The sequence below is a fragment of the Anser brachyrhynchus genome (assembly GCF_964034855.1).
Source record: "Anser brachyrhynchus genome assembly, chromosome: 21".
Lineage (NCBI taxonomy): Eukaryota > Metazoa > Chordata > Aves > Anseriformes > Anatidae > Anser > Anser brachyrhynchus.
The window spans coordinates 8,988,908-9,011,111 of NC_137714.1; the positions used below are offsets into that span (position 1 = coordinate 8,988,908).

Here is a 22,204-nt window from a genome sequence, read left to right on the forward strand (position 1 = left end):
ACATACTTGTTCTTAACAAGTACATTTCAAATACAGAATTGGGATGGAAAACAAGTTCCATCCTCTTTCCAACAACAGGATTTACACAAAAGACTGGAGGTGGCCTTAACTTAGAGAACTTAACTTTCCCTCAGGAGTAGAAAAAGTTATGTTACCTACCCCAGTAAGCACGTGGAGAAGCGAGAACAAGTCGTCTTCCTTGTTCAGTGCAGGAAGATACATGTGAGACTGCACAAATGGACTGTGGCTAAATTGCAACTGGAAAGATGGCTGCATGATGGGTGGTGCTCAGTGCCCGCTCACACAACCTCAGCAGAAAGCACTGCGCGTTCAGAGTCATGTCGCTTTATTGGTTACTGAGCCACAATTCAGAGAAATATTGCCTTGGAGTCACCTTGAGAAGCAGGTTCTCTCATTTTTTCTCCTAACATAATTGGTAGGCCACCACCTGCTATATAGATAGTAAAAATAAAAATGTCTCTGTTCGAACTTGTAGCATCTGGGGGAAGGTTTTGCATTTTCCGTTGACCCAGGTACCGTAACAGAAGTGCACACTCTCACCAGATTAGCCGTCTGCATCGATTCTGTGAGCTGTTGGATGAGAACAGTAAATGGATACAAGCCACTTTCTAGACACATCCTAGCTTGACCTTAACTACTGTATCATGAACATTCCTGGTCACTGATTAAACATGATTCATTTATACATCCACTGTACTTATCAAAAGTTTGTAAATTGGTTATGCTTCTCAAATTGGGCCAATGAAGCAGTCTAGAGTTAACAGAGGTTTGTGCCGTTTAGCTAACTGCCCAGACCTACAGTGGTACCAGTAAAACACATCACTTGTAGATGATGTCTCACAAAATGATTCTGGCAGAGAAAACGTTTTGGCACACAGATAAATGTGGATGAGAAAGAAATCTGGTGCAGGCCTCCAACCTGCCTTCATACATTCAAGTCAGTCCTGAACGGGCAATCCAGTGCAATGTGAATTGCCTAACAGGGATAGCAGCAGCTGGAGGAAGTCTATGCTTCTAACTCAGGTTGGATATCTAAGATTAGATGGTATAAAGAGCTGCATTGCTGCTGCTGAGGTCTTTTACAGTCCTACTCCAGAGGCATATTATGTGTCAGTCCATTTCAGTAAGCCCAGTTCACCTGATAAGCACTCTAGGAAGAGCAATGCTCTATATTCCACCACTCACTAACCGATGGGAGATGATAACTCCAGCATGCCAGCAGGAAAACCTCCAGCTGACGGATCCCAAGCAGCATCAGAACAGCATCACTGCCACCAGATCTTAGACTGGAAGGCAGCACACTGCTTCGCCTCACAAATCTGAGGCAATCCTTTACTGGGTCCTGAAGGAAGGAGCTACTTACATTGCTTTGGTATCCTAAGGGCCTCATTGTCAGCTGACATCACTTGGTGCAGAACTCCCCGGAACTGATAAAGCACTTTCAAACTCTTCTCCTCACCCACGCAGGGGTCGTAGAAACCTGGAAGCCCAGCCTTTAAACACAGAAGGACAGACTGAGCACCAGGGAATGGACTTTTGCAGATCTTCAACTGACCAAAACCTTTTACTAGTGACAAAACCAGGAGTCATAAAAAGATCAAAGCTTTGTTGGCAATGAGATGAGAAGCTAAGAAATTACCTCTCCAGTGGCAAGTTCTAAATGCAGAAAAGAGTGAATCAGGGGGTCAGGAAGTTGCTGGTGTACAGCCCCAGAATCTCTAACACACACTGTCCCACACTGTGAACACTGAGACACTGTTTCTTTGACACTGGAAATGCTCAGAGAAACAGAATTTCCTAGAGGTTCATAACAGTTGTACAGAAGTGGCTTCTGTAAATTGATATAAAGTCACTAGCTTCAAACACACTGGAGAAACTCCCTTGTAGGACAACATACAGTTCAATCAAAATTCTGAGTCACACACCTGAGCGCCTGAGTATATGCTTTGACATTAGAGCTACTTACCTTGGATGCCTCTGTAAGGATGAGTTTAGAGTCCTTCACCAAGCACTGCAGGGGCACAGTCACATCTATTACTTTCACCTTCTCATTCTTCCGGCTGTTGTCATTAACAAACTTCCCATACCAGGCATTCACTACAATCAGACCTGCATTTCACATGAAACCACAGATGTGATGAAAGGCTTGCCAACAACAGCTGTGCAGACACTAATGAAAAAAACATCCAGCATTTTCTATTTTTTTTTTCTTTCAGTGATATTTAAATCCTCCTTGCCTGGACCCATGTTTCTCAAGACAGAAGAACATTTACACTTGGGTGTTTGTTAGCAGTCTTCAGCAATAGGACAGAATGACATGATATGTCACCCTGATGTGACAGTCCAAGTGAATGTCACTCAACCCGCTTTGGAAGATTCTCTTGGAAATTGCTAGCGAACATCAGAACTCAGATTTCCATTATGATCCAAGAGTAAGCTGTGTAGATTAGAGATCAGCGGAACCCAAACTTCAAACTTTCGCACATTCTTATACATAACCTCACTTTCGTGGAGAGATGAATCCAAACTGTTGTCTACATCCTATTGATCCATCACATAATCTGCCCCAGGACAACATTCAGTGCATCCCTAAGCTTTGACACCAGACGCTGAATCTCAGTGGGCCTTTCCCAATACGTGCACAACAGCAATTATACCATGCTTTATGCCTCCCTTAACCACGTTCGTATTGTTCTTTCCTCTCTCCAACTTTATGGAACAAGTAAGTGGTGTTACAATCTTTACCCATTCTGGCTTCCTCTGCTTCAATTATCCTCCGGACAGACTCTTGCATTAACCGGACCTGTCAAAATACAATGGATAGAGTAAAAATCAAGCAGTGTCAGACACTGGGTCCCAAAGGGACAAGCCAAGTAAAAACAACTTCCTCCAACTAAGAGGGCTTAGTTACGGGAAAGACTTACTGCAGCTTCTGCCTCCTGCTTCTTCTGAAGGATGTCGCTGGCAGTACTCTCCCTTTGCTTCTCCAGCTCCCTGGCATAAGGAAATCAACATCCCATCAGGTCTACACAATGAATGGGATTCAGCCACAAAGTGGCAAATGTCTACTTACCCACCCCAATTACAACTGACCCACAATCTCACTCAAATGAGTTGGGTTTCAAGGTTCTTCCCCACCTTTCAAGATATTTTTGTAGCCTTCCAGAACTCAGTAGTATTGACGATGTAGTGTAACACAGTGCTTCAGCTGGACATTCCAACCTTTGCACCAGACTCCCAGAAGCACTTGAGCAGGACTTCCCAGCTCTGTATTTCAAACACAGTCTTGCTAGCTCACCTCTCCTTTTGTGCCCTGAGGTAGGGTTTGATGATTAGCCTGTGCATGGCAAAGTAGATAACTAGAGGTCCCACAGTGGCATAAAATACAGCACTGGGAAGCAGCTGATCTGTTAGGTGGACAGGGAAGAAGTAGGTCTGGCTAGCCCTGTTCAACCTGCAACAAAAAAAAGAACAGTGACAGGTCAGAAGAAATACAGAGTTTAATGTGCTTGATTAAATATACTTTGCAGCAGCAACAACCCCCAAACAAGACAAGATACAGATGAACACTGATCTCACAAATACGAGACAGTTGTAAACCTGAACATGGCAATGGTAAGGTAGTCAGCTGATGCTACCAAGAGCCCCTGTCTTGAGGTAGATCTCTCTTGTGCTAATACCTGGTAACTTTTAAGTGTCTTATTAATCTTAGGAAAATTTGTTTGGTCATTACTTTAATCAGACAATGGGACCAACATCATCATGAAGAGAAAAGAAAATGCTGATAGAGAAGGTCTATGTTCACAACCCTAGCATGTGCCTTCAAGGAGTACATTAATGTTCTTCTGAGGTTTATCGTGACATTTATTTTAGAAAACGCTCTTCCTGAGACCAAGATCTTCATGTCTTTATATTTTCTGCATCCTGGCATGCCCTCTGCTGGCAACAGTTAAAAAGTGCACTATAGTATATAAACCCTTGAGAATTTGGCATTTGTGAACTGCCTTATTAATAGTATAATCACCTATATTTGTTAAAGATAATTCACTAATTTGAGTATATACCTGTGTACAGCGTTGTATAAATGGAATGCGATTAAATACATTTCTTCTAATAATATTTTTGGAAATCTTCCATCCACTTACCGTAATGCTCCAAAACTTAAGCTGTATTTTCAGGGTATTTTGATGCATGCACGCAACAGTACCCAAAGAGGTCTTTCAGGCTCAGAGTAATATGAGCACAGCTTGTATTAGAGGTGAGGGCAGTTGCAACCTTTTACAGTGATAGTGACAATATACCTGTATTGCCTTAAGACTGGGACCTTCCCACCTGAATTTCTGAACTACAATAATGCAGGTTATGGTCAGCCTCTGCAAACAACAATTATAATCTTGAACTGACTTGATTTTCAAAGACACTCCTTGGGGAACTCCAACACTGACAGTGGCTCCTAAAATGCTGTGTCTGGATATCTTCCTCTCTGCTCCGTACTCCACTATGGTCCCAAAGAAACCTGCCCTGGAATGGGAGAACCAAAAACTGGTAAGACAGGGAAGACTCTAATTTCTCTTTACTGAGTTCTGTTTAGTGTAACTCTCCACCAGGTAAAACATACAGCAGATATATTTTGTGCACCACATGTTGGCTACAGGAAGATTCACAGTGTACCTACAAGATAAGATTAGCCTTTTCAGCTTGTAAAGTAGTTAGCAGACTACAAAAACTTCTGACTTTCTTATTGGTGATGATATGGAGGTATCAAACACATAGGTATTTTATGTTCTGCTTCTCTCAAGAGACACACAGAACTAAGACTCCAAGACACTCACTTCAGTTGTTTACCCGTTATAACTAAAGAAAAGCAGATTCCAAAAGACTACATTCAATTTGTGTGGAATGTGAAGCCCTACAAAAGCAGGACATAACATCCTTCAAGTCCTGAGCAATGCAAATTTCCTCTTGCACACTTACTTGAGAGAACCTTTCACTCGTGTTTGATCCTCATCCTGAAACTTATGCTGATAACTGACCATCATGAAAGAATGGGGGATTCCCAGCTGAAATACAAAAGGCACAAATTTATGAAAACACACCCTTGGCCACTTTTGAATGTTCCCTCTGTATTTCCTGTCTTATCCTTTAAGTGGCACAGAAAACATAGCAATGTCTGCCACTTACTTGTCACAGCCCACAATCTGTGCAGTCTGTGTTGACCATCCTAACCCTAATCTGAGCTAATCCACATCAGATGTCACGTTGCTGGGCACAAAGTGCCGTGCTCTGTCAAATGCAGCTGGTTACCTATGTTAAACGTTCTTAAGAGACGGTACCAACTGCTCCTTTACCCTGTATTCCCAAGCCAAAATACTGCTGGAACAGAAAAGCTGAGACAACTGTCCCCTGCATACAGCAGCAGGACTCTCACCTGCAATGCCACTGTGAAATGGCTGGTTTTTGTATCCCGGACGATGCTCGTGTTCATGGCGGACTGGATGCCCCACCGCCACTGTAAGTATCCCATTGTGTTCTTATCAAGGTTGCGGGCTAGAACTGTGGTGAGGCCTGGGCGGATCCCACGGGATGAAAACTGCAGAGCACAGTTTGTAGTGATGAAACTAGAATAAATGAGAAAAGCCTCATCAGGCTCTCCAGAAGGCCTCAAATTCTCTCTTGCACGTGAGCCTTGCTGAATATGCAGAGACTATCTTGGAGAGAGCATGACCCCGGGGGTTTCAGGAAAAACTCCAAACTAATTTGTACTGTACTGGCCACAGTACCTCCCCAGAAGAGTATGCTCATGCCCTAGTTTACTGGTCTGTGCCATAGCACTGCAATCAACACAGCAAGCTACCTTCCAATCTTTGCCCTTCTTGCCCTAGGCAGAAAAAAATCTGGTCGTCTGCTTAGAACTGCTTTCCTACAAAACTAGCTTAAGAAATGGATGCTTTCTACTGATCTGCTATAATCCAGAAGTTGTTTCTGTTTTAAGAAGTGAGAAACATACAGTCTTCTGGTCAGTAGGTAGCCCTTAATATCAGTAAAGCTTCATGGAAAAGAAACCCTACAGTTCCTCCTGAAGTAGGAAAACAGTACAGTAACAGTGGTCTCCAAAAACGTAGCATTTTCACAAGAGGCTTAATAATATTTTGTAAAGACTAAAAGCTTCTCAGTATCTGCACTAAATACAAATTTCCTACCACGAAGAAGATTTTGTATCTTTAAACTAATCATAAGACGTGTTAACTCAAACAGTGCAATACAGATTTATATACAAAGAGCCTCTACTATTAGTCCTCTATTGATCTAAGAACACGTACACATTTTTCTGGCTGACTACAGCGACATCAGCTCTCCATTTTAGAATAAGCTTCTATTGATCTCTTTGTAAGATCATGTCTTGAGTATCATGATTTTATGACAAGATCAAATACAAATCTAATGAAGTAGAACAAAAAACCTCCTTAAAATAGAAGTATTAAAATAGAGGACACTAACACACAAAAAGAACACAAGTGTTTTGACTGGTACTAAAGCGCTAAAGTCTAAAGAAGACAGACATTCTTTTGTAGGATAGAAAACAAATCCAGAATTAACGTGAGAATGAATCAAGCTGTTTGCTTCCTTAGCGTGAAATATTAACTGCTAAACCATTTTTGTAATATTTACCATCTTGGTGTAAGATTACGGAATATCTTCAGACCGAAGAGAGGTCCCTGAAGGTCTCCTGCTCCAAACTCCAACTGTTATAAATGCACAATGCCAAATAGTTAGAAGAAAACATCTTTTGCAAGTGACAAAGTACGTCACAAGCATCATTTACAGCACAGGTATTTTACACATTTCTGAATATTTACTGCATATTTTAGCATCCTCTCTTTCCTGCTGGCTTTGCATTTAGAATAAGAGGTGTCTCACTGAGTAGTGTCATCATGAGTAAAACAAAGCCGTTTTTGTAGCCCTACAGGCTAACTAGCACCTGACTCTGGCTGCTCCAGCGAAAACAGAGAAAACACCACCACCACAGCCCTCCAGTGGCAAACCATGAGGCCTGGCTAGTGCACTCTGAGTCCTCAACTTTAATGTTCATCACTTTGATGCAGATGGCCTTGCAGATAACTGGAGAACTCTTAGGACAGCCTCACAGTAACTGTTGTCAGCAGTTCTGCTGCTGCGCAGTCTCAGTGTCTGCAAAGTGCGCCTGCTGTTTCAGACAATAGTCTGGGTGATTTTCAGGGCTGCTATTCAATGTTTATTTGGTGCTGTCCATTCTCATTAACAGAGGCAGTTCTTTGACCTGACGCCTCCCTCGACAATCCTGCAGAAACAGTTCCTACTACACCTGCATCTCCCAAGTAGATTTGTTATGTTTGGTTTTTTTTTTTGACTTTTTCAGTTATCCGACTCTTGACTATATCTACAAGCTCCTATGTTACCAACATTACAAAAGCCCAATATAAATCAAATGCCTCCAGTCCATGAATTTCCAATTAAGTGGAAAACTCCCATTTCTCACACACTGAGGAAACAGGTTAACAGCAGCTGATGTACAAAAAGGACTTGCAGAAAGCAGATACCTGCCAGCCACAGCAGCAATGCCACAAAGCATCTCCAACAAAGCCATCGGTTTCACGCAACAGAGCTTGTGCTCGTACAAGGAGGCACCACAGGTGATTACCTGGGACCTTTTAGCTACTTAGATCATACCTGCTTGCAAGTTGAACTATTTCCCTCCATAATTTCCCTTGTGAGCAGAGCAGTGTTGTGAAACAATGGCAGACTATCAAGCTCCCCTAAGATGCGCACTCAGTCCCTAGGAGTCTTCAGACAGTGAAATTAGAAAGGCCCAAGAGACAGCATAGCCAAATAGAAAGTGAAAAAAAAAAAAGAAATTGGTTTGGACTTTCCTTTTTCTCAAACGGGAACAGAACGTAGAAAATTTTGTTCTACTATTCCGTACAATATGTTTGTTTTGATACCACTCTATAAATACTGCTATTGCCTAGATCTCCAAGAGCTCTTTTCATGGGACATTCAAGAAAGCTTGTCAGTACTGCCATCCCTATTTTCTGAAATGAAAGCAGAGAGAAGTGAAACAAAGCTGAAATCTCCTAAAGAAAATACAGCCTAGGTAACTAATCCAAGCAGCCTGAAATAAACTAGATACAAAAATGCCTAAAATCGACTGCGCTTACCTCTCCCCATCCCTTGGCAGATGTCACCCGTCTAAGAGCAAGATTAATTGATCCACCTCCATTCCCATTCTGGGTAGAGAGGTTACCAGACAGTATTGCTGTGTCCGTGGCAGTGAGTGGTGCCTGAAAAAATGAATGTATTGTTACCAATATGATCCCAATTCACACATTTAATGCATACTCTGCAAAGACACGATCAAACCTGCAGGTGAGTGCAGACTGTAAGCACAGAGAGACAGGTAACACTACAGTTGAAACCTTGTCATCCACTAAGCCCAGGTGTTCGAACCAGACACAGCCACACTTGCTCTAAATTTTGTAGTCAGAATACACCAAAACCAGATAATTCTTACAGTATCAGGTGCTTGTGACACTAACGTACCGCCTTGTAGTCCTGACCTTATTTGCAATCCCTTCTAATCTCGCTAACAGACTAAATTTCTTCCACTTTTTGTAACTGAGTATATACATTTTCCCTTCTTTTTCTTACCTATATCCTCAAAATCAGATGACATGTGTGTTGTGGTTTAATCAGGACAGGGTGTTTTTACATACCGAATGCTCTGTGTTTAGAAAAAACTAGATACCTGTTTCTAATCACAATTCAGCCTCCCTGCTATCAGGAAAGTAGGACCACCATAGCGTACAAACCAGTCCCTAAATTCTGTGGTTGTGCTCACACAAATGCATGCCATACTGTCAACATGCAGTCTTATAGGAACTGAGCCGCCTCCTCCCACCCACACTGGTTAATCACGTCCTCCCATGAAGAAAGATGAGAAACCCCCTGAGCAGTGTTTCGCTTTCTGCTGGCTTGCACTGCATTGCCTCGTTATCTCAGGCCCTGACCCACACCAGACGCAATGCCTGCCTGTCCTCCTTACCTCGATGGACTGGGATATGTGCATTTTGTTTATTTCAATCTGGGGAAAGCTGCTCCCTTGCACATCTTCATATTCTTCATCATAACGATCAAAGAGGTCAGTGGCATCTATTCCAACACTAATTGTTCCCTAAGGAACAAGTGAAACAAGTACTTATTATTAACAAACATCCAACATATCCAGGCCAACTGGCTAAAGTATCTTTATAGGCGACTAGTTTAAAGATTTTTTTTGGCTTTTTCTTCTTTTACAATTACATTTTCCACTCTAAAATACATTTCTTACACATTCAAGACAAACAGAAATGTTTGCAGTATTCTACAACAGCAATATAAATCATAAAATAAACTGGATAAAAGACAAGTTTTTTTATTTTTCAGAAGGAATGAAAGCGACCTGTAGTACTAGTGGAAATTTTTTCTGTTGTTAAATGTAACAGAAGTAGGTAGAACATTTTCACACAGAGGGTTTCTTCTTCCCCCACCACTTTGTCAATATTTTAAAGTTGAATCAATATACTTTAGAAATGAATCTTCTTCAATGGAACTTGGCCAGAAATTCTCTAAATGCTTTCTTCTTATGAATTATCTCAAAAAAACCTTTGCATCGTTCACTTGCAATTGAGCTTGTCAGTCAAACATTTCATTTTCTTTTCCCTAGCTTATATCTCATAATCAGAAGAAAAGCTTGATAGACTTTTAGCAAGTGGTAAATATTTTCTTCCTCAGGCCACAGAAATAATGCCTAAAGCTTATTCCTACAAAAACTAGGCCACAGCTAAATAGTCTGTCTACCTGCTGCTGTGTTCACTCATACTAACTGCAAGAGTGGCTTTATTTGAAAAGGGCATGATTAGATCCTTGTCTGGGTCATATAACTTCAAGAGGCTTTTGAAAACTTCCCTATAGATCAATTAAACAGCATAACAGCATTACAGTTCGTATAAAATGTACCAGTTGCAAAAAAAGCCCAAACCCTATGCACAAGCATAGAATTAACTCTGAGCTATTTGTATGAACAACACTCAGTAGCTGGGTAGGTACAAAAAACATTCACAAAGAGTCTAAGTATGGACAGAATAAATTCTTATTTCAATCTGAGTGAGAATTTTTCCATGCTCACTCCATTCTAATAAAATCCTGAACCTTAAAAAAAGGAAGAATTGCAGAGCTTGACAGGACTCAGAACTTCTGTTTGGTTTGGCTCCCAACTATTTATGTACTGTGGAGATTCCTGACCTCTTCTCAATGTTTATTTTCTGATTGCTTGCACAGAAAAAAAATAATTATATATATATATATAAAAAAAACATAGAAAGTGCAATTATTTTCAGGAGAAATCTGGAATAAGAGCTGCACCCCAGTTTTTTTTTTTTTTACAATTTATTTTAGAAAGGCTGTTGAATTTCAAATCAATTATGCTTATCTTTCTGTTTGTGGTGATACAAATGACAAGGTCCTGCCATTTATGCAGAATACTACTTTTCAGGCATGAGCTGCAAAGTCACCTTCAAGGGATCTGCTCTCCAAACGCTACAACTTCTTCAGTTTCAGGCCTCTCATATGTTGTGTTGTTCCTTGAAACAAGGCCAAAGTAACAGTGAAGCAAGGCAAAACTGCCAACTGCCTAGGAAGCTGTGCAGCCCTGTGCTGCTGCTCCAACTGTCTGGAAAGAAACTGAGGAAAATAGCCAAAGAGAAACAAAGTGCCAATTTCACCCAATGAAATTCCAATAAATGCGCTCCAGAGTGACTGACCAAACATGTTTAAATAAAGGTGAACTTTTATTTTAACAAAGCAGAGAACTATTGCCATTTTTTCTGATGCTATTCATTTCAAAGAAGTATAAAACCCAAGATCTTCATAGCAGATGCAGGACAGAAAGGTTTTCCACTTGGAGTGCCACATTCAGTGAGGAACCTCTGCCAGATTGCAACTTTAAATTCTAAGTTAAATGTTTTTAAACAAAGGTTATCAAACTAAGTAGCAAGCATGTTGAATTTGAGTGGCAAAAAGAAAATTAAAAAAAAATATTTTCAACACAGATCAGAATATAAGCAGCAGTAAAGATTTCATAAGTATTTGCACTAAAAAAAAATTGAAAAATATTTTTATAGCAATATGTTTAATTGTACTGCAATGCTTGTACTCTGTTAATATGTACAAAGTTGTAAACATTCCTGACATTCATTGCACCTCATTTCTTTCAATCATACTCAAAATTTTATGATTTCTGTTTTCACACCTATGAATTTTAAAACAAGTATTCCTTTCAATGAAAATGGAGAAGTCAAAAGGAAAACGTCTGGACCTATTTGTGAAAATCTGCAAGATTCATTCAGAGGAAAGGAGCATCTCGGTTTCCTCCTTCGTGGTGTCCCTCCCTCGGCCTCAGCAGAAGCTCTATTTAGTTTCTTTTTGCCGAAGTGAGCAGTGAACTCCATGCAGGTATTTTACCTCCTGCCAAGCAGGTGAAGTCACCCTCAGAGATCTATAGATCCTGGCAAGGAAACTGGCTCACACACAAGTACAGGAAAAGCAGCAGATGGTAATGTTAAAAATATTCCCTGAGAACGAGAGCACCCCCTATGCCACCGGATAATAGAGAGGGGAGTGCTGCTACTCACAATTCCCCATCAGCCACCTGCTCAGACCATTGGAAAAGGAAAAACACTCCCCAAAGTACAAGCAGCAGGGAAAAGCTGTAAAGCTCTGCTCAGAAGTTGGCTGTGCACGCTCAGCAACATGCTGCAAAGTACACCAGCTCAGCAGGGTGGGAAGTCAGTAACAGCACTACAGAACCATCCTAAGTGTTATCTGGTATCACCTTTTAAAACCACCTCTGTTTAACATTTCTGCAAATATGAAAGAGTTGCTATTGATGAAATTAAGAGACATGCCAGAGAGGAATATCCTCCATCCTCATCTTTTTTCTAGTGGATTTACCTTCTGAAAGGTGACATATGGAAGCAAAGCTTAGCCTTGAGGGACCTACACTTCTTAAATGTTGACCTTCCACAGCAGGAAAATAATGGGATTTAGTTTCTCCAGACAGGAAGCTGTTCTTCTCAAATCAAGTAATAAACTTTTCAACCGTTCTGCATGTCTTTGACAGCAAAAACAAAACTCTAAAAGCAAATAATAGATTCAAATCAAAACCTGCCACATTGCCTACATCTGGTTATTGCTCAACATTTCTGGTTAAAATGCTTTATTTTGCTGGTACCATTTTATAGAACTAACAAAATGTTGGAAATTAAAAAAAAAAAACCTCGTGCTCATGTATGAAATGATCACAGCTGTGCTACCTAATTCCACAGGAACACTGCCTGGAGAGAGATTTCTATAGGATGCCAAACAGCAATTGCTGTAAACACCCAGATGGCTAATTTTATCACAGGACACAGAGACTGAGGCTTACAACCCAGCTCCGCTTTTTACTGCTCACAGCCGCGGCAAAATGCCCAGATAAAATGTCAAATTCCTGAAGTCACAGGATTATGCGGAGATTACCATGCCCTCTCTGCCAATACCTTTCTGACCCCAATCACCCTCATCTCTAAACGGAGACATTTTGACTTGCCCCATTTTGTGGCATCCAGAAATCTCTTCCTGCCTGGAATAATGTTGTCAAGTCATATTTACATATTACCTTATGCTTATTTACCCTTCCAGTACAAGAAAGTTCTTAATATCTGTACATTAATCACAACAGCCGGGAGATCTGTATTAGTCAATTTGACCAACACAGATTCAAAGTCTGTGCCAAGGGGAGTATCTCAAAACACCACAGGTCTTCTCAGAGGGACGTTTTTCTGATACAATCCTAAATACAAATGTACTCACACTTATGTCCACTGAGAAAACACTGTGACTTTAAACTGCTGGCTGTGAAAACACCAGTGACCTTCAAATCCAACACCAGTAGTAGTTAATCAACTGGTAATGTTTCTTGGGTTCCCCAAGTTACTCTGCAACACTTTCCAGGTCCATGCACAAACAGTGACACAGGACACCTCCTCTTTAAAAGGCACCAAAACAATATAGCCACCTGTGCTTTAGTGCTTCAGGATGTAGAATCTGTGTTGTCTGCAAGCTTCCAATTAGACCTCTGGAGATACCCATTTTTCTATCAAGAATATAAGCATTTATAAATAAAACAAAATTTGCTGTCTCATTATAATTTACTTCTCTGAGACAGAGAAAGTTTATTTGTCTATGTAAATATCTACACAGTTACCTCAGGGTGGAGCGAGGAAAATTAAGGCTCCCCACCATATTTCTATCCTACATGAAAGAAACAGATTTCTAACAGGGGTTTCAAAAAATAAGCAATAAAATGGTTCCTGATAGTTTAAGGAAAAAAAGAGGCTGGGGGGGGAGGGGGGGAGAGAGGGAGAAAGAAAAATATATAGATAACAGGTAGACTAAAGTCTAAATACATTAGGTGAATGTAGACGCAACTCTCAGATAATGTTATTCACTGCCTGAGAACCAAGATTTTCCTGATTCAACAAGCTTTGAAACCTCACTCACTGGGAATCCTGACAAAAGCTGGGTTTGCCTACATATTTATCAAGCCAAGAGCCTGCAAGGCCATTACTATTCTAAACTACTGGAGTACTCAAGTCCCAGCAGGTGACAGAGGAAGCAGCGGTTGACCATCATTTCCACACTTCCCTGCCATTCCAATGCTACCACAAGCAGACCATCCTCATCACAGGATTCTTGAACATCCCTAAATAGCCAAGACGCAGCTGTGAGGTGGGTCATTTAGGGTCACTTTAATGCTGCTCAAACAGACTGAGAGATGAGAATGGAATATTCAATGATTCTCTTTGTAAAAGCGTAATAGAACTTTCTTAAAACAGACATTAACTGAAACTGGCAAGATCCCAACCCTGCTTAGGTTGATTTTGCTCACTGTGCTGCAAGTGCTCACAGTGAGCAGGAGGAGTTCCACTACCCATCTGGTTTGGTAGCTGCCTCATATTTTCTGTTGGTTTCAAGGCTGCATTTGAATATTTGCCCACATTGTTGGGACACTACAGCAGTGTTGAAGGGAAAAAACTATCAGGTAACTGCAGGGTTTCATTTGGGATATTTGGAAAGAATTCATAAAAATTTCAGTGTAAGGAATGTTTTCTTAAAATTGCTGAAAGAGATATTTTACTCTGAAATTTATCGACAGAAAAAAAGTAAGAAATATTGTTCAAAGATTTAGCTTTTTTCCCCACATTTTCCAAAGAAATCACACTTTCAAAAAAGGAAAAGTAATGCACTAAGTGTTGGTACCAAAGGGGATATTTACCAAAGCCCTTCAGTGAAACTCATCACCCTTGCATATTCCTAAAGATTTAAGGATTCACTGTTGAGACTGGGATGAAGTCTTCGCTTACCTTTGGATTAGTTCGCTGCTGTAGTCTTCTCTCTTCCCTCTCTCTTTGCAAACGCTCAAATTCCTCTCTGATTTCAGCTGGAGTTCTCTTCCTTTCCACAACCTGTTTAAAAAGAATTTGAAAACACAAAAGATTACCAGAGAGAACGTCCAGGGCGTTTCTGCTGATGGAAATGAGGTCCACTGACCTGGGTACACTCTAATACTTTGTCCCTGATGCTGCTGTAAGCCACTCTGCACGAGTTTAAATGATCAGAGTTTGGAACCAAACACCTGGGCCAGATCAAATGGCAAGCAAGAGAGTAAAACACATGCTTTGAGAGAAGTGAAATGGTCTTGTTCTTTCTACTCTCTTGAAAAAAATAGGGCAAGAAGGTTTCAGACCACAGGTAGAAGACACTGCGGTACAGCCCTTGCCAACAGCTATCCGTTAACTTCTTTACGAGGTGTAGAAATGAAAATGACTGAAGGCCTGGCATGAGGTAAACTGATGGACTGCTTTGTGATTTTAGGCTATGCTGATTCACATCTATTTACCTTACATGTCTCAGGGAATTAGGGTTTTAAATAGGTATGGCTCTAGTTATGGATAGAAAAAGTATTACATTTGGATTTTCAAAATAAGATTAAATCTGCAATGAACAGCTTAAAATGTCTGTTATATGCTGCCATTGCTCCACACGTCTTGCTACTAACCCCAAACTTGATCTTGGTACTGACTTGACCCAATATAATATGATTTTGTAGCAAGCACTATAATTTAATTGACTAAGACTGACAGAGGGGACTTAACAACTGGAAAGCCAGGAACGGATAAGCTCTTCTTCATAGCACTCTATAGCTGTTCCCTCCCAGCAAGACAGGAAAAAAAAAAATTCAAACCCATAGGCTAACTGGTATGGAAAAAAAAGTTTCAGATGAAAAAGACAAGCCTAGCTGGACAATACTGATGTATTTCTCTCAGACAAAAAGATGTTGCCTGTCATGGTAATATACTATTAGAGAACTCCATGTCAGATTTATTGTTCTCTTGTCAAGCAAAAAAAAAAAAAAAGTATTCTTTGAAAACCCATCATGGTGTTCCAGGGAGGGAGCAGGGAGAAAAAGAGAGAAAGAAAATTAAACAAGAATGCCTTCTAGCAGACAGGCATTTTTTAACATCAAGGTGTCAGTGCAGCTCAATATAACAAGAATTTCAGATAAACCTAGGTTTAGTCAATTCCACTGGCTATAAAGTGTTAAATTTCTCTCACCTCCCATCCTTCCATCTCCAGTCCTCTCCTCCCATATATGTCATAGATGGCTCTGGTCTGTGGATCACTAAGCACTGCAAATTAAAATCAAAAGAGGCAAGAACTCAGTTTTTGGTCTTCTCAAAGTTCAGGCCAATACACTTGGGTTATTTAAACACAAATTCTGAAAACTTGTTCTACAGGTGCGTCCAACTTTTACATTAACTACCTTTAACGTTTTCTTGTGTTATAATAATGGGAAACACTGACCACCTCCCTCCAACTTCGTTTTTTTCATAATTCGTAAATATACATTTAAAAGAACATGAAAGAGACATGCAGACTAACTGAATATTCAACAAGGGTTTTTAATATTGCTTTTTTAACTTAAGGGTAACATAAACCCTCTAACAAACAATGTGATTACTAGCAATCCAGTGATAGCAGCCCCTGGAAACTTTCTAAATGGGAATAACATCTACCTCCAACTAATGTTCAAAGCCTGCTCCTTGGTATCTGGCTCCTTGTCTTCAACCTCCCTCACCATCCCCACTCATCGATCCTTTCCCACCCACGTCAAACACATGGAACATGCCAAGCACCAACAAAGCAATTTCCAGGACAGAATTCAAGCCTCATGAAATATCAACTACAGGATAATTGTAAAAATGCATGTAGAATTCAAATCTCCCAAAAAAGTCACTCAATACAACAGAGAAGATGAAATATACCAGTAGACTGCAACAATTACTTTGGAAAAAGACTGTACACAGAATTAAGAAGAATCTCTAAGGCATATTGTAACGTACAATCTCTCCTACCAGAGTCTTCATTAAAAGAAACAAACAAAAAAAACCAACCACAGTATTTTTCCAACAGGGTTCCAAGACAAGCTTTATCATTAGCATGTATTTCTTCTGACTGTGTAGGAACTGATGAGTCTTCAGGGAGCTGGATGTGTATATTAGGGAAAAGAAGTCTTATACTAGTAAACTGAGCTTTGATCTCAACTACATAAAGATTATTGAACTTGCTAAATGTCACAGGTAGATACTATTTTTCATGAATTCTGATGAAAGAAAACAGTTATGGGATATTAAGAGATGGAAGAGGAAGGAGAAAAATAGGCAGAAGGTGAGGTGGATTATTTATCTGACATTAATATTATTCTTTTAAAATTTTATGCAGACATTTGGTACTAGACAAGCAACAATTTACATATACGTGGCAACAAAGCCAAGCAAGGCCATGTATTTCAATGGGAAAATTGAATCTCAGTAGACCTATTCACCACAGAATGTCAGTGCTCTCACAAGTCGAACTAAAATGCAATTAAAAAAATTATTGAAGTGTCCTGAGATTTTATTCTTCATGGCAGTGACATAAAACCTTCAATATTCTTTCCAGTAAAAGTTCCTGTATGTTTTAATGCTCCTGTATGTTTTAATGCCTATCTAGGGACAATGCAAATGACTCCACCCATGTTCAATTTCAACTGGAAGAAACAAATGCTTATCACTCAGAAAACAAGAGAGTAAAAAAAAAATGTTTAGCTCATTTTTGAGAGCTAATAGAGGAATATTTATATACCTTTATTCATTTTGCTTTAGCTTCTCTTTAGGTTGTGCCACTAAGCACTTAGCAGTAATTTTTTAATGCAGAAGAGTCCTACCAGCTTCTAATCAGTTTGCATCCCAGCTGCTTCTTACCACATTTCTAAAATGCTGCAAGCTAATTCTAATGACCCATTTCATTGTGCCTCAGTTATGCTATCTATTACCTTTGGTAATATCACGATTTACGTAAATGTTGGCTTAATTCAGACTATTTTTAAAGGGCTCTGACATCCTTGGATGAAAAAAAATCTACTTGTCTATACTTTGTCCTTATCTCAGTCTTAGAATATGGAAGAACTTGCTGAAAGACAACGGAGACCTTAATCACTTGCTTTGGAACAGAAACACAGGATGTATTAGTTCAAACATAAAAGCTGAAATTGTCTTTCTGTTTGACAATTTTCAGTTCTCAGTCTCTGGGAGAGTCTTTTCAAAGGTCAGGGAAGTGGTGAAAAGATTATTTATAATATGCAGGAGATAAGACAAGAGGGAATGGCTTCAAGTTGCACCAGGGGAGGTTCAGGGTAGATATTAGAGAAAATTTATTCTCAGAAAGAGTAGTTGGGCATTGGAGCAGGTTGCCCAGGGAAGTGGTGGAGTCACCACCCCTGGAGGCGTTTAAGGCTGGATGTTGTACTTAGGGACATGGTTTAGGGGGCAATATTGGTGGCAGAGGGACAGTTGGAGTAGGTGATCTTAAGAGGTCTTTTCCAGCCTTAATGATTCTATGATCTTGTTCATTGCAGAATTTATGCTGCATCGCTCCTCTGATTTACAGGACAGAAACAGGGAATAAAAAATTACTAAGTATCAGGAAATGTTATTACTATTTTGTAATAATATTTGTTTGTGCTCCAGAAAACCCCTGACCTTCATAAGCTTGGTGAACAAGGTTAAACAGCCGCTCAGCTTGTGTTTTCAGCTCTGGGTCTCTGTGCTTGTCTGGATGGTAAAGCATACACAAACGGCGGTAGGCAGCTTTTAGTTCTTCCTGAGAGGCCTGCAAAAAGCAATAAAAATGAATTTAGATACAACCAAGGCTAATTAAAAAAGACCATTCTCAAAATCAGCCTTAGAAGTCCAACAGCTATTACATTCCATTACTTTTGCTACACAAGATCAAGAATGGACTTCTGTTTCATTGTAGGACACACCGTTTACTTAAGTTAACAAAAAGTTCAGTATTTTCCAAGCTATTTATAATAACATGACAAGTAACAGCAGCAGCTCATCAACGTACACCTAAGTTAAAAAAAAAAGTTAGGTAAAAACCAAACAAATAAAAAACGGAATCTGTATTCATGTTATTTTTATTACACAACTGCTATCTCCCCAATTCAGTTCAGAAGAGAAGAAAAAGTCACCTCAAAGTCAAACTCACCTTGGTCACTTAAATACAGAGCTTTACATCAAATTCTACTTCTATTTTAATCCTCAACTTTCAAGCATATCAAACTATCAAAAAACATAGCAACTATCAAAAAATGTTGACTTTCCACAAATGCGAAGAAAATTAAACCTGTAATCTTATATTCTTCCCATCACTGCTATGCTCCCTGGCATTTCCTTTCCTATACAGCAAGGACGCTCTCTTGTGCTGTGAGAATGGCAGGCACACCACATCCCCTCAAAAATTCACTCACCTGCCATAGATGGATGAACAGAAGAACAGTAAGTCACCAAATGCATCAAGAAAAAAAATTGTACTCACAACTACTCTGGAATTTTAGATGGCATCTGGCCTCATTCCAAAGACATTTGGTGAATAGAGATTTTGGATGGCTCTTTCAGAACCAATGGAATAATGAAACATGCCTTCCTTTATGATCTCCCAGGAGACAATCTCAGAGCACTTTTTTTTTTTTTCTTTTTGACTCTAGAAAGTCCTGGTAGCTTCCCCTTTCTCACCTAGTTCCTTGTATTTCAGCCACTATCTATTCCTTGAAAGCTGATTAACACACATTTAGAAATGTAGTTACCAAACTCAACTGGAACTTCCCTGAAAGGCCCGGTTAGCAAATGCAGCTCCCAGGACTTCAGAGAGGTTCGTACTGGCCAGCTAGGAAACTGTCCATGCAAGGATCGATTCCTGGGGCACTTACTACAGAGCAGCAGGAAGCAGAGTACCACTTCTCTACACCAGGGGAAACATTCAGAGTTAAAAAAAAATGGAACAACATCGCCGTTATTTGCTGGCCTCCTTCAACCAAATGCAATCACCCTTTTGTTACAGTGACGGATTATAATGGACAGGAGTACAACAGAGCAAGTGATTAAGGGGCACCAAGAAAATGTCTTCTGATAACAGATTTTAAAGACACAAGTTCCACCTACTCTTAACGTTCTGTGACTGAAGCTTTCAGAGTTTCCTAATTTCACTTTGGAACCAAAGGCTATAAAGGTTTGTTTCCCGGAGTACTATCCATCTTCTTCCGACTTGTGGCAAGGAGAGTGAGGATTTCCATTTGAAGAAATGCTTTCATGTGCATACCAAAACTACTACAAGCCCATTCAATTTTTAGAACACCTTAGAACAGATGATTTCTTTGCACATTTGTACTACTTAATGTTATTTTTTCTAAATGATATAGCAAAAGTAAACCTGCTAAATTTGCCATTACCAAGACAGTCAGGTAGCTACAGCCCAGCTACCTTCTTTTTACTACCTTGTGCTTTCTTGGACATTGAATTTAAACTAGATTGAAAAGGTAGGGGAATATAAAGCTCTAAAATGACATTTGTTAATCAAATTAATGATAAATGGCTTAATGTGCTATTGATTATATAATAGAAATGAGCAGTTTCATTCTTCATAAATGCCACGTTCAATAAAACGTTAGATTGGGCCTTTCATCATCACTGAATAGATTGGGTCATTGGTTCAATATTTCATGAGTGATAAGCTCTCAGAAACCACTAAAGAAATACTGACATCATTTCAAATTGCAATGAAACGCATAAGTCAGTAATAATCATATGCAAGTTACATTTTTAATTTTGCCTGGAATTTTGGTAATAAAAAGTGCACCATTTCCCTGCTTGGGGCTTAAACAACTTCACTCAATGTTTCAAGCACGCCACCACATTTTTACTGAACTGACATCCATAAAAGATTAAACACACATACACACTAGAAAATTGCTGCTCAGCAGGCTTACTCTGCTCAGCACAGCTGCAAAGTTCCGTGGTTAACTCTTTCGTTAAGCTTAGCAGTCCCATCACGCAAAATTCGCCCAGCAGACGAGAATCACAGAACAGCCTGGGTTGAAAAGGACCCTAAAGAACACCTGGTTCCAACCCCCCTGCCCACTGCACACCAGTGCTATGCAGGATAGCACTACTGAATTTAATTATCAAGGGGTAATTAACAAACCAACTAGTACTCTCAAGTGAAATTACCCCTTCAAAGATCATTTTAACTTGGTTTCCAGTTCCCTGTTGTACCAAACCTGAATTTTCTGGTATCTGTTGAAGAGCTTAAAGTCTAGCTAAGTTAACTATTAAGCCCTCACCGTTAACCTCCCTGGCAGTCACAACGCCCACGTGCTTCCCATCTTATTCTTAACCTTCATATCTGCGCATTGATGACATTTGGGAGCATGAATTGCAAGAGCTGTCGAGTGAGGTAAAAACGCAACCCGTTGATTTTAAGAAGAGCCACACGGGAACTCTCCAGAAAAGAAGATATCAGCTAATACAAGTCTGTACTTGGAAAAAGAAACTGAGGGGTATCGATCCTCTTGTTTCGGGCAAAAATATATATCTGACTTGGAAATGTTTGGAAAGTGCAGTCCACGCAGTACTAATTAAAATAAGAAGGAACATACAGCCAAAAAGTTGTGTATTTTCTACATATACACAGAGCTAGGTTTAAGACCGAGCTATTGCATATCCCAAGGAAAACGAACAAAAAGAACTTAATTCAAAAAATTACTACCTCATCTTTCACTTTCCTACGCTGTCCTGTGTGCTGGAAACACAAAACGCAGTCCTGTGATTCCATTTTGATTTGTAAAATACCAAATCGATTGCAGTACTACAGCAACAAGAAAGGGAGCTGAAAAAAACCCTTTCTTGGCCATACGTGATTCGTGCCTGCGGCATTCCTTACGCTCCTCACGCGCTGCTGGCGATGGTCACCCCCACGCCTATTGCTCCCTCGGCACTCCCCGTCCGTGGCAGAAGCGATCCGTCCAGTTTAGTTCCCTGCTCTGAACGCACCCCGAGCTAGGGCCGCGCCGATGCGCGCACCCCCCGAGGGCTCTGCGCGGCTCCAGCAGCCGGGGCCGGCTCCCCGGCGGAGCAGGAGCAGAGCCAGGAGCTCGGGGAGCGCCGCGCCTGAACCCACGGACACGGAGCGCCTCCAGGCAGCGCTCCCGAGGCTCCCGCAGCGCGGCCGGGACGCGAGGCGACCCGCCGAGCCGCACGCGGTCACAGCGCAGCCGGGGCTCGGGACGGGCGGAAGCTGCCGCAGCCAGCCCCGCCGCCCCGAGCTGCCCGCCGCCCCCGGCCCTGCTCGGAGGAGGCGGAGGCGGAGGAGGGCCGGGGAGGCCCGAGCCGAGCCGCGCTCCCTCAGCGCCCCCTCAGCGCCCCCCCCCCGCCCCGCCGCGGCCTCGCACCCCGCGGAGGACGCGCGCAGGAGGCCGAGCCCCGGCCCCGCCGCCCGCCCGCTCCCGCCCGCGCTGCCCGCGGCCCGCCGCCGCCCACCTCGCGCCGCACGTTGAGCAGCGCGTAGTAGTCCTCGTTGTCCGGCGCCTCCTCCGCCAAGGCCGCCGCCATCTTCCCGACCTCTCACCCCGCCGCGCCGGCCGCGGCCCCGCCCCCACAGCGCCCCCCGGCGGCCCGGAGGGGCCGTGCCG

At 41.3% G+C, this 22,204-nt stretch overlaps 1 protein-coding gene across 3 annotated transcripts; it reads right to left on the reverse strand.

Moving 5' to 3' along the window:
• Positions 1–329: 329 nt before the first annotated feature.
• Positions 330–22,204, reverse strand: DNAJC11 (DnaJ heat shock protein family (Hsp40) member C11). Of its 3 annotated transcripts, XM_080563992.1 has the most exons (17): positions 21,441–21,464; positions 21,283–21,315; positions 18,216–18,345; positions 15,751–15,824; positions 14,499–14,600; positions 9,101–9,229; positions 8,217–8,339; positions 6,691–6,764; positions 5,450–5,639; positions 4,996–5,081; positions 4,426–4,542; positions 3,320–3,475; positions 2,946–3,015; positions 2,767–2,824; positions 1,988–2,130; positions 1,385–1,514; positions 330–591 (listed from the first exon to the last, which is right to left on the reverse strand). In XM_080563992.1, exons 1-17 carry the CDS (start codon positions 21,447–21,449, stop codon positions 566–568), a joined length of 1,650 nt encoding a protein of 549 aa, XP_080420118.1. In that variant the 5' UTR covers positions 21,450–21,464; the 3' UTR covers positions 330–565. The 3 variants fall into 3 exon arrangements, with proteins under 3 accessions (XP_080420118.1, XP_080420116.1, XP_080420117.1); XM_080563990.1 differs by lacking the exons at positions 21,283–21,315; positions 21,441–21,464 and adding an exon at positions 22,053–22,204; XM_080563991.1 differs by having other exon boundaries at positions 21,283–21,697.